Source organism: Petaurus breviceps, unplaced genomic scaffold (genome assembly GCF_028583685.1).
Source record: "Petaurus breviceps papuanus isolate PSGF00001 unplaced genomic scaffold, PetGlider_PUasm1.0 567, whole genome shotgun sequence".
Taxonomy (NCBI): Eukaryota; Metazoa; Chordata; class Mammalia; order Diprotodontia; family Petauridae; genus Petaurus; species Petaurus breviceps.
In genome coordinates this window covers 5,219,916-5,232,155 of record NW_027186383.1, presented here as the reverse complement: position 1 = coordinate 5,232,155, position 12,240 = coordinate 5,219,916, and the positions used below count along the sequence as shown (strand labels likewise).

Sequence of the window (12,240 nt, the reverse complement as noted above, 5' to 3'; positions counted from 1 at the left end):
CATGTGGAACCTCCTGCCTCTTCTTGTCCACACCTTATGAACCTGGTTTCTTTTGATTTGTTTTAGTTTCTCTCTCAGATCAGGGGAAAATATCCAGAGAAAATTCTGGCCCCTAGGGTACACTGGAGTTCAGTAGAGGTGGGGGCCCAGAAAACTCATATTCTGTTCTTAGATTTCAGGGATTGTGGTGGCAGCTTATCCCCTTGGGACAGCACCTTAACATGTCAGCCTGCTAGGAAGAAATGCAGACAAGCTCTCTCTGAAAAAGTGAGAGCCACATCCCGGGCAGTTGGATGAGGGATTCAGGTCCATTGTCTCCCTCCACAGGGCACAGAGCAAGCCGTGCTGGGGATCTCTGCTTGGCAGGCATGGGGGGGGGGGCATCATTTCCTTGCAAACTTTTCTAGGGAGGTAGGACAGCTACTGACATGATGAATAAAGCACTTCCAAACCTGCAGATTGCCTCACTTAAAAGATCTCATTTGAGCCTTACAACAACCCTAGAAGCAGGTGCTCCAGGTGACATGACCCTCAATTTATAGATGAGGAAAGGGAGGCTCAGAGAACCTCCTAACTTGCCTAGATCACACAGCCTACAAAAGTCAGGTTTTGAGCACAGATTTTTCTAGCTCAAAGTCCAGCTCCCTGTCTACTATGTCTCTCCATGCCATTCTTTTTCCTTTCAGTTTTTGCATTTGTATCCCCAGACCTTGGCATAATGCCTGTCATTCATTCAGTCAGCACCTGCTATGTGCCAGACGCTGTCCCAAGGCACCGAGGATAGAAGACCAAAAGAAGGGGAGACCTTCACTGCTGTACACGCTGACTGCACTCTCGCTTCTAAAACCGGGTGCCTGCATGCCCCACCTTAGCAACGAAGATTGTTAACTGCTGACTGATTGACCACTAAAGAAGATACTCTGTAATTTTTGACTTACTGACTACTTTAGGATGACACTTTCAATTGTTTTTCTGACTGGCTATTTAGGAAGATACTTTCTAATTGTTTGACTAACTACTTAGGAAGATACTTTGTAATTTTCTGACTGCCTGACTACTTAGGATGACACTTTCTAATTATTTTTCTGACTGACTACTTAGGAAGATACTTTGTAATTGTTGCCTGACTATTTAGGGAGATATTTTGGAATTGTTGGCAATTACAAACAAGAGAAGGCTACACTTGTGAATCAGGAATAGCTCAACTTTAGCTCTCTGCTACTTGTCCTCTTGTCTGTCTGGCCTCAGTTTCCTCATCTGTGAGATGAGGGGGTTGGATCTGATGGTCTCAAGGTCTCTTTCAGCTCTAAGTCAATGATCCCATGATCTCTTCTAGCTCTGAATCTATGACTTAGGCTTCAGAACAAAGTGAAACCAGCTCCTTGGCTTTTGTCCCCTGCTGCAAAGGCAAAGGTTCTTCTTTGAACAGTTCTGAATATTCAGAAATATTCCCTTGCATCCACCCTAAATTTGCCCTTTTATAACTGCCACCACCTCTTGGGCCAAGCAGAACGAGGTGAATCTCTCATTCATGTGACAGTCCCTCAAAAACTTGGAAACAGACACCATGTAAGTGTACTCTCTTCCACAGTAAATATCACAGGGTTCTTCGATCACTGCTCATATGACCTGGACTAGAGACTGCCTTGATATCTGCCCTCTGCCTCTGGATGACCTCCGGCTTGTCGATATCCTCCCTTAAACTGTGGTGGCTAAACCTGAACCCCCCTACTCTGGATGAAGTTAACACAAGGTACAATGAGACCAGCTCCTCCCCTCAACCTAGATAGGAAACCTTTTAAGGCATCCCATGAGCCTTCATCCTGGAGCTATTTCTCTAAGACCACCATACCTGGAGTTAGGGACACTAGTAGCCCTAGAATTAGCCTGAGTTAAGTGGCTCTTTTGGGGAGTCAGCTGGGTTTTTGACAGCATGATGACACATCCCCAGAATCTTTAAAGCTTTCAGGGAGAAAAAGATTCTGGGGGGTGACTAGGACTTAGGACTACCCTCTGACACGGTAGCAATTCTACTTCTAATTTACATGTCTAATGTCCAAGAGAGAAGCAATGAGGGGCAGTAAAGACTATGTCCTTGTTCAGTATTCCCAGCACCTAGCTGAGTGGTTCAGTGGAGAGAGTGACGAACCTGGAGTCAAAAAGATTCAAGGTCAAGACCATCCTCAGACACTTACTAGTTGTGTGACCCTGGGTAAGTCATATAACCTCACTCTAAATCAGTTCCCTCATTTGTAAAACTGGGATAATAAAATCACCTCCCTCCCAGGGTCTTTATGAAAACAAGATGAGATGATAATTGTACAGCACTCACCTTAAGCATTATGTAATTACCAGCTAATATTATTATTATTATTAGGTCACTGCCTAACACATAGTAGGCACTGGATGAATGAATAAAGGCCTTTATTAAGCTCTTATTATCTTCTAAGCATTGGAGATATGAATATATCCTTGCCTTCATGGAGTTTACATTCTAAGAGGGAGCAACCTTATAGGGAAATGGCATCCAGGGAGGGGCCTTTTGGTCAGGGAAGTCACAGGATGGTTCCTGGCGCTGTTGGGAAGCAAACTGACAATCCTTTGTGCCAGAAGCAGTGGAAGTTCATCTGACTTTATTTCCTAATATCTGAAATCCAAATCTGTCATTCTGAGATTACAGACACACACACACACACACACACACACACACACACGCTCACACTCACACACACACATTCACACATACACACACACACACACCCTCCATCATTCCTAGGTCTACTTTCTAGGGACAAGAAGAACAAGTCTCATCCCCCTTCCATATGACAGCTGACTATAAACAGTTTCATGGAACATAGCTGTTAGAGTAAAAGATGAAACATAGAGGAAGAGGAGGAGGAGGAGAGGAGTGGGTGTCAAGCAAATGACACATAGATGATGTGTCTGTTGAGCGAGTTAATAGATTGACTGATCGATGAATTAATGACATAAGGAAAGATCTGGAACACAAAGAAAGTCTTCATGAGGGTGCGCCAGGGCTGCACATCAGTTTCTTGTATGGATGGATGCCTCATGGTATTTTAAGTGTGTTCCTGAAAAGCTGTTTGTAAATGGAATGTTATTTAAAGGCCCCAGTGGGACTTCTCATCTACCTGCCTGTTGGCCCCCAGCCTGGTTCTTCTACTAGCCCCAGCTGCATTTCTATCTGCTTCTTCATCTTGTTCTGTTGGCCTGCCCTCCATCCACCCGCAATCCACTCTTGTTTATTCCCATGATGTTGATGCTCTGGCCTCAGCCTCACCATCCTCTCCCAGGGTTCTGAACTAGCCCAGCTCCTTTTTGGTCCCAAGGCTGAAAGTGTTGGATATATCAGAGTGGGGCAACCTGCCCTTTAGTTCAAAGGGGCACAGGTTTAGAGCTGGAAGGGACCCAAGAGTCCTCTTACTTTTAGAGAAAAAAAAAACAAAGCATTAAGAAGTTAAGGTCACATACAGTTAAGTAACAACCACAATTCAACCCAAGCCTTCTGACTACAAACCTGGTGCCTTTCCCACTGTACTATCCTACCTCAAATATTAACTTCAGGTAATCCATCTCAGAAGCACAGAATGAAGGACAACAAAATGGCTAGAGAAGAGTTTCTTTTTTAAAATTAATTTATTTTTAGTTTCCAACATTCAGTTCCACAAGCTTTTGAGTTTTACATTTTCTCCCTTTCCCTCCCTCCCTCCCCAAGATGGTGCACAGTCTGATATAAGCTCTACATATACAGTCATATTAAACATATTTTCACATTAGTCATGTTGTAAAGAAGAATTAGAACCAATGAAATGAACCACAAGAAAGAAGAAACAAAATGAGAGAGCAAATAGTCTGCTTCAGTCTGCATTCAGACTCTAGAATTATTTCTCGGGATGTGCTTTTTACGATTTTTCATCATGAGTCTCTTGGAGATGTCTTGGAACCTTGCATTGCTGAGAAGAGTCAGTAGACAATAGTTTCAAGGGAGAAAGATCTGGGGGTAATTGTGGACCACAGGTGTGCCATACATCAAATGACGACAATCAAAGAGCTCTCTGAGGCTGTATTAGGAGAGATACCATGTACATTGCCACCTTCAGTCCATGCCTGGAATGTGAAGGTCAATTGTAGGAGCCACATGATCATTGTCAGAGTTTGAAGAGTTGTGACATAGAAGAAAGATGATTTTTTTTTCTATTTGGCCTTAGAGGGCAGAACTAGGAGCAATGGGGAGGTAAAGAATATCAAATTTCGGTGGCAGCTAGATGGCGCAGTGAATAGAGCACAGCTGTGGAGTCAGGAGGACCTGGGTACAAATCCGGTATCAGACACTTGACACACTTATTAACTGTGTGACCTTGGGCAAGTCACTTAACCCCAATTGTCCTGCCTTCCCCCCTCCAAAACAAAAAAAAAAATGTCAGGTAAGAAAGAATTGCTTAACAATTAGAGCAAATGAAAAACCAAACCAGCTGACTTGGAAGGGAGGGAGTTTCCCTTCACTGAAGGTCTTCAAGCAGAGGTTGGATGGTGACTTCTCAGGGAGGTTCAAAAGGAGATTATGGGACTAGATGTCCACTGAGGTCACTCCCAAATGTGAGTTTCTATTTTTCCGCCTGTGATAACATTTGATTCAGTGCCAGGTGGCACAGTACATAGAGCACAGGGCCTGCAGTCAAGGAGACCTGAGTTCAAACCCAGCCTCAGACTCTTACCTGCTTCTGTTCCCTCAACTGTAAAAAGGGGATAATAGCACCTGCCTCCCAGAGATGCTGTGAGGATTAAATGAGCTCATTCTAGAGAGCTTTGCAAACCTGAAAGGGTTTTTGTAAATGTGTTATAAGAGGAGGAGGAGGAGGAGGAGTTTTGTTATAGGGAATACAGTACTGGACTTGGAGGCAGACAGATCTGAGTTCAAATTTCAGCATAGACACTTAGTAGCTTAGTGACAGTCTCTCTGATTCCCAGTTTTCCCATCTGTAAAATGGAAATAACAATTGCTGTGATATTTTTGTTACAGGGTTGTCATGAGGTTCAAATAAGCTAATATAAGGGACTTCCCACCACTTAAAGTACTATGCCAATGTCATGGGAAGGGGGAGGGATCTGGGCTGTGATATAATTGATGCAGGGAGTCTGAAGAAGGAAAAACACTCTTCCCATGCAGATGACACTTGTCCTGTAAATTATAGCATGAAAGAGTTGTCTAGGTCATTTTCTATAATAACAAGGTTGGCTGCTGCTGCTGGTGATGTTGCTGCTATTACTACATCTATATTACCTGCTTATATATAAACACAGAGTGTGGGTTCTTTAGTATTCTGGCAGCTTGTACATAGAATGCCACATACGTCATAATGCTGGTATGGAGGGTTGAGGGAGTATTTTATATCCTTTGTAGGATAACTTTGTTTGTTTTTTGCTTTTTAGAGGGGGGAAGGAAGGGCAATTGGGGTTAGGTGACTTGCCCAAGGTCACACCGCTAGTAAGTGTTAAGTATCTGAGGCTGGATTTGAACTCAGGTCCTCCTGACTCCAGGGCCAGTGCTCTATTCATTTCACCACATAGCTGCCCCTATAGGATAACTGTTGCAGCAGGATTTTATCATAAGAATTAATGATATGTAGGGCTACTATATACTAAGCATTGTGTTAGGTAGAAGGGAGGTAAAGATAAAAATGAAACTGTCCTTGCCCTCAGGGAGCTTAGATTCTCCTGGGACTTACTAAAAATAACTGTACCTCTTTTGTTCCAGATGCCTGCTTCGGGCATGAGATTGCTAAGGCGTCAGATGATGTCATTCCTTTATCCATGTTTCTGTCCTTCTTTGACAGATGTGCCCAGATGCTGCTGAAGCACGGTGCCTGCGTAAACCAAGAGAGCAATGAGGGCCAGGAAAGCCCCCTTCACATTGCAGCAAAACATGGCCTTGTGGATCATACTCTCCTTTACCTCCAACATGGGGCCAGTGTGGACGCTAGGAACAGACATGAAGAGACGCCCCTCAGTGTGGCATGTGGCCAAGCCCAGGAGCCCCATGGCCAGGAGCCCTACTTGGAGGTGTGCCGCCTGCTGCTGCACCATGGTGCAAATGCCAACACTGCTGACGAGGAAGAGAAGAGTCCCCTCCACAAGGCCTGTAAGAATGCCAGCCACTGCCTGGTCCAGCTGCTGCTACAGAACCAAGCCAAGGTGAATGTTTTTGACTACAACGGCAGTTCTCCCATGGCCTATGTTCTTCAGAGTGCCTCCTTCAAAAGGGAATGCAGACCCCATCAGACGGTGCAAACACTCCTCAATCATGGCTCCCAGAGGATCTGGCCAGGGGCTTTTGAGAAGGTATGGTGTGAAGGGCAGACTAGATTTGCCAGCCATTTGTCTGAAAGGGATCTGGGGGGAGGAGGTTACAGATGGCAAGCCTAATACAAGTGAAGAGTATTGAGTGAATTAATCAGATTCGGAATGGGAAACAGCCTTCGAGGTCATCATCTACTTCAACACCCTCATTTAACAGAAAAGGAAACTGAGGCTCAGAGAGACGTGCCTAGCACAGTGAGTGCTCTATACACAACTCAGGATTTTAAATGTTCATTCAATGAATGGGCATGACTTCAGGGGTAGAAAGGGCCCTAAAGTCATCTCCTATGACTGATCTTGGGCTGCAATTAGAGAAAATCTGAGGAATAAGGAAGGGCTATCTCTCTGCAGGAAGAAGGAGGCTTAGGGAATGGCCAGCCTCTCAGGGTAATCCTCACAACCCTGTGAGGGTGCTAGGGATGTTACAAGCAGTGGGAGATACAGCCCTGCACTTGGAGTGAGGAAGCCCTTGGTTCGAGTCCTGCCTCAGACACTTATGAGCCACCTGACATTGGTCAAGTCACTTAACATCTCTTGGCCTCGGTTTCCCCATATGTAAAATGAGACAGTTGGACTAGATAGCCTTTGAAGTCTAGTCCAGCCCTGGAACAGGGCCCTAGGCCTCATGAAGAGCAATGACAGGTAACAAACAGTGACCGGTATGCTCAGGCTTGGCCCCACAGCCACCAATATAAAATAATTCCCTGGAGACAAAAAGCAGCACCAGTTCTGGTTTGGTCATGGGTGAAGTGAGTGGCAGGATTTCCCCAGAGAGGGAAAGGCTCAGATAACCCAGCAGCTGAGCAAAGCATCTGTGCCCCACAAAGGCAGCTCCACTGACACCAGTGTGCCCAGGGAGCACACCATCCGTGGCCACTGGTCACCCATGGTGCTTAGAATTCCTGAGACCAAAGGTTTTCCAGACACTGTGTGATAGATTGTGGGCTTGTGGCTCCCAGACCAGGTCAGGACAGGAAACAGCAGACAGAGTAGTTCATGGGCTCAGGTGGCAGGAGGCTGAGCAGAGTCACTGGCCCAGAAGTGACTGAGTAAGCCATGCCAAGCTTCTCTGCCTCTGTGACTCTGATAACTCCCAGTCCAGGCCTTTCAGGGAAGCAGCACATGGGTGCAGGAGACCAAGGAAGCGCTTTGAAAGTGGACAGTTTGGTCATCAGAAATCAGGCAGCCTACAGGGGGCTATGGGAACAGCAGGAAATCCCCTCCAAGGACACAGAAGGAGAGAAGGCAAAGAGCCAGCTCCTCACCCTAGCAAGTCAACAGAAGGGTGGGAACACTGACCTGGAAGGCCATGAACAGATCCCCCACTTACCAGTTCTAGCATCTTCTTACTTCTTTCATTTAGGAAAGAGATTCTTCACCGTTCTTGTGTCCAGGACCCACTTGGCAGGCAGTCTGGTGAAGCCTTTCTCAGAATAATGTTTTTAAATGCATAAATAAAATAGGTAAGACTCCAAAGGAAAGCAATCATACTGAAATATGGTTATTAGAATATTTTTAATGAGTACATGGACCTCGTTGAGAACCCCTGCTTCAGGAAGAATTGACTTTATGGTCATGACCCGGCAGGCAGATGTCTGTACCCTCACTATGCGAGCACATCAATTCTAGGAGTCTGCTGGATGCTTAATGAATTGAATTCTCATTCAACCATAGAAAGCGAGAGCTTGGAGGGACCATGGGACCTAGTTTAACTCTGTCATTTTTCAAATGGAAAAACTGAGGCCCTGGGAGGACACGTGGCTGGCTGAAAGTCACACAGCAACCTCATGGGATTTGGAGTTTGCCAAAGAGACTGGAATCTCTTCCATCCAGTCTGGCCCCATCTTTGTCCAAGATGATGAGGCTCTCATCACAGGCTCATGAGATTTTAGACAGAGCAAAAGGAGGCAAGAGGCTTAAAAGCTATCATCTGATGTGGCTCTGTATTTGAATGAAACCAAGACCCAGAGAGAAGCCAAGTAGCATGCCTCACATCACAGAGAGACAGAGTCTCTGTCTCTGGTCATTAATAATCATAACTGACACTTACACAGCATTGTAAGGTTGGCAAAGCATTTTCTGCATATTCTCTCCTTTGAGCCTCACAATAACCCTGTGAGGCAGGTTCAACGACTGCTCCCATTTTACAGATGAGGCAACTGAGACCCAGAAAGATTAAGTGACTTATCCAGAGTCATGCAGTTAGTGAGTATCAGAGGTGAGACTCTAGTCACAGGGCTCTACATGATCCAAAGCTTCCATGTTCCTGGTCCACCTCTGGGCCCTTAAAGCACCACACTTATGTTTTAGGAAAGTCTTGTGGAGTGGGAAAAACTCTGGCCCTGGAGTCAGAGGCTCTGGGTTTGAATTCTACCCCTGCCTCCTCCTACCCTTGTGAGTATGTCAAGGCTTTCCCTGCTCTGGACTTTGTCTCCTCACCATAAAATGAAGGGGGATAGAGGAGATGATCTCCGAGGTCATCCAAGTTCACACTTATAAACTTGATCTGCATTTCCAGTGGGATGGAATTAGGTCAACCAGAGTCAGAGCTGGTCATTCTGATGCTGGGGAGGAGGGCATGACAGGTGGGCTCAGATCAACTTTTTAAAGTCAATTCAGCTTCGGGTGGGGCAAGACCTCAGACCTGGTGGGCAGCAGCACCCTGTTCCAAAAGGAGGGGGAGGACCAAGGCATCCAGACACTGGACAGACAGGTGCAGAAGGAGACTGATTCTGGGGAAGAAAGTGGGAGACATAGCTGTCGTGGGAAGAAGAGTGCCATCTTGGGGGCTTTCTGTTATATTCGTTATTCCTCCTAACTGACCTGGCATCACAAAGATATGAGTTCAAATCCCATCTCCGACACACATTGACAAAGTGACCCCAATGGGTAAGTTGCTTACCCTCTCAGTGGCTCAAGCGACTCTCCTCAGAGTTTTATATAATTGGAAGGAAAGGAGCCAATCTGCCTTGGTAGAGAAAGTTATTCATTGGGAGCTCTTTGTATTGATGATTTTTTTATTTAAAAAAAATCTTCCTAATTAGGTTCCAGACTTAGTTGTTTTTGCCTGCTAAAGGAACACAAGTGTTATTAGCACCCTACAAATGTTGGCACCCTGAGGCAAAGCTCCAGTTACCCCACCCTGGTTATGGCTCTGCATCAGTAGTACTCAAAAATAAGCAAGGGCTAGAGTGGCTAAAAACAGGCTGCCAGCCCAAGGACTGTGCTTTGCTCTCCCTTGGAGAGGGAGCTAGGAAATTCATAAATACCTTAGCGCTGATTTTCTTGTTCACATTTGGTCCCTCCATCTACATCTAAAGCAACGTGCCTGTGTGATTTCCCCCCTCAATTTTCTTTCTGCCGCCTCATTAGCTGGAGAGAGTGTGTGTGAGCACTAATGACATCAGCATGTCAGGAGAATGTGGCCACAGCAGCTCCAGCTCAGCTCCCCAGCAGACAGCAAGGAGGAGGAGGAAGCAGAGGAGGGAGAGGAGGAGGAAAAAAAGGAGAGGAAAAGGAGGAGAAGAGGAAGAGGAGGGAGAGGTGACAGCAGAAAGGTTTAGACTGTCACGAAAGTAATGAAAGCAGCCTGGTAAAAGGCAGCAGATGCAGAGATGCTTCAGGCTGAGGATGGGAGGGGGCAGGTGGACCAGGGAGCCCCAGAGAGGTGGAACAGAGAAGAGACAGAAAATGAATTCCTGAAGACAGACAATAAGACTTGGTCACAGTCTAGAGACCCAGGGAGGAGAGAGGAGGGAGGGCTTCTACTCTCCATGGATTTCTTGTCACTGAGGAAGGCAACCATGGGGTAGGGGGAGGGGGAGGGGAGGGAGAAAGGGAGGGAAAAGAAGGAGGTGATGCTCTGTGTTATGTGAAGGCTTTGAGAGCCATTCAGCTTTTTACTGAGTCAGTGGGTGGAGAGCCTTTGGGGAACACTAGAGGTATCCTCTTATCAAGGAACAGTGACTGAGAGGTTAAAGCCAACTGGAATACCAGAAAAATTGTAACACCCATAACCAAAGGGAGCTTTGTCCCAGGAGGCCTGAATGGAGATGATACTGAAAGCACTTATGCTTCTTCAGTAGCATAGTGTAGTGCAAAGAGGAGTGGATCTTCAGGCAAAGACTGTGGGTTCAAATCCTGGCTCTGATTCCTATGACCTGTGTGACATTAGACAAATAAATAGTCTCACCTTCCTGGATCCCACTTTCCTCATCTGTAAAATGAAGGATTTGGATCAGATAAAACAAAGGTCCCCTCCAGTTGCAAATCTATGATCCTAGTGGTCTGTGTCACCTTGAGTAAGTCACTTCACCTCTGTGGTCCTCAGTTTCCTCATCTGTAAAATGATTTGGCTGAACTCAGTTATGGTCCCTTTTAGATGTAAATCTCTCCCTCTCCTTTTCCTCCCCCCCCCCATCATGTGTCATAGGAAAGATGGATTCACATTGTTTTGTTTGGCCCCAAAGGGCAGAACCAAACAAGAGAATGCAAACACCCTGCTTCTCCACACTAAAGCAGAAGAAAATGCAGGGGTGCCACCAGTCTTTTTTGAGATTTTGGAAAACTGAGTCCAGAGCTATATGTGCTTCCTCCTTCAGGTCAATAGCTCTCTCCTCCCCTCCCTCTGACTCTCAATGACATTGGCTATCACTGGTTCCTCCTCAGCATGTAGCACACCATCGGGTCCCTTTTGTGTTGCAGCTGCATTTGCGGATGGCAGTGGGTGGGCATGAGCAGTTACCTCCCGTTTCACAGAATCTCATGGGTGGAAGGGAGCTCAGTGGCATCTCTTTCCCCCCACAAGCCAAGACACACACACACATACACACACATGCTCACCTGCCACACATACATACACAACATGCTCACATGCCGCACATACACACACATGCACACACACACGCACATGCACACACATACATCCTCCTGACAAAAATGGCCATCCAGCCTCTGGTTGGAAGTCTCCAGAAAGGGAGCAACACCACCTTCTGGGTCAGCTCTCATCATTAGGAAGCTCTCAATGACATTTAGCCTCAATTTCCCCCTTTGAAACTTTCACCCCCCGGGGCCAGGAAGAGCCAAGTTAGCCCCTCCTGCACTCACAGCCCCTCCTGCAGACACTTGGGGAGAGTAGCTGGGTTCCCATGGAGTTTTCTCTTCTGCAGGATCACCATCCCCAGTTCCATCAACTAATGGTGACATGAACAAAACTTATGGTCCTTCACCATTCTTGTTGCCTTTTGCTGGACATTCTCTAGCTCATCAATTACCTTCTTAAACCATGGCACCCAGACTCCGAATGTGTCCTGGGTGGGACTAGCACCTTCTTGTGGCCACTAGGTGGCGCCATAGTGCACAGAGCACCAGGCCTGGAGTTAGGAAGGCTACCCTTCCTGGAAGTCAAATCTGGCCTCCGACACTTACTACCGTACCTATGTGAACCTGGATAAGTCATTTGACCCTGTTTGCCTCAGTTTCCTCACCTGTAAAATGACTTGGGGAAGCAAATGGCAAAGCACTTCAGCACCTTTGCCAAGAAAACCCCAAATGGGATTACAGAGAGCTGGGCATGATTGAAACAAGTGAACAACATCACTTCCTTATTTCTGGAGGTCCACTAGGTCCCTCCCCATAGTCCACATGCACATTGTCATGGAATGCTTTTCACTTATTGAGCTTGCAGTCCACTAAGACTGCCAGATCTTTTTCAGACAAACTATTTCCTAACCACAGTTCCCCCATATTATACTTGTAAAGTTGGGGGTTTTAACCTAAGCATAAGACTTTCCCTTTTTCTTTTACCCAACCTGTGATTTACCTGACCTGTGAGAGCTTGCAGTAAGGTAATGCCCTCTACAA

At 46.2% G+C, this 12,240-nt stretch overlaps 1 protein-coding gene across 2 annotated transcripts in view; it reads left to right on the top strand.

Moving 5' to 3' along the window:
- The window catches only part of ASB18 (ankyrin repeat and SOCS box containing 18), a 67,213-nt gene that overhangs the window by 46,573 nt on the left and 8,400 nt on the right, over nt 1-12,240 (top strand). For both annotated transcript variants that reach the window (XM_069103051.1, XM_069103050.1), the window contains one exon: nt 5,856-6,360. In XM_069103051.1, the coding sequence (XP_068959152.1) occupies nt 5,856-6,360 (505 nt within the window). The remainder of the gene's footprint in view (nt 1-5,855; nt 6,361-12,240) is intronic.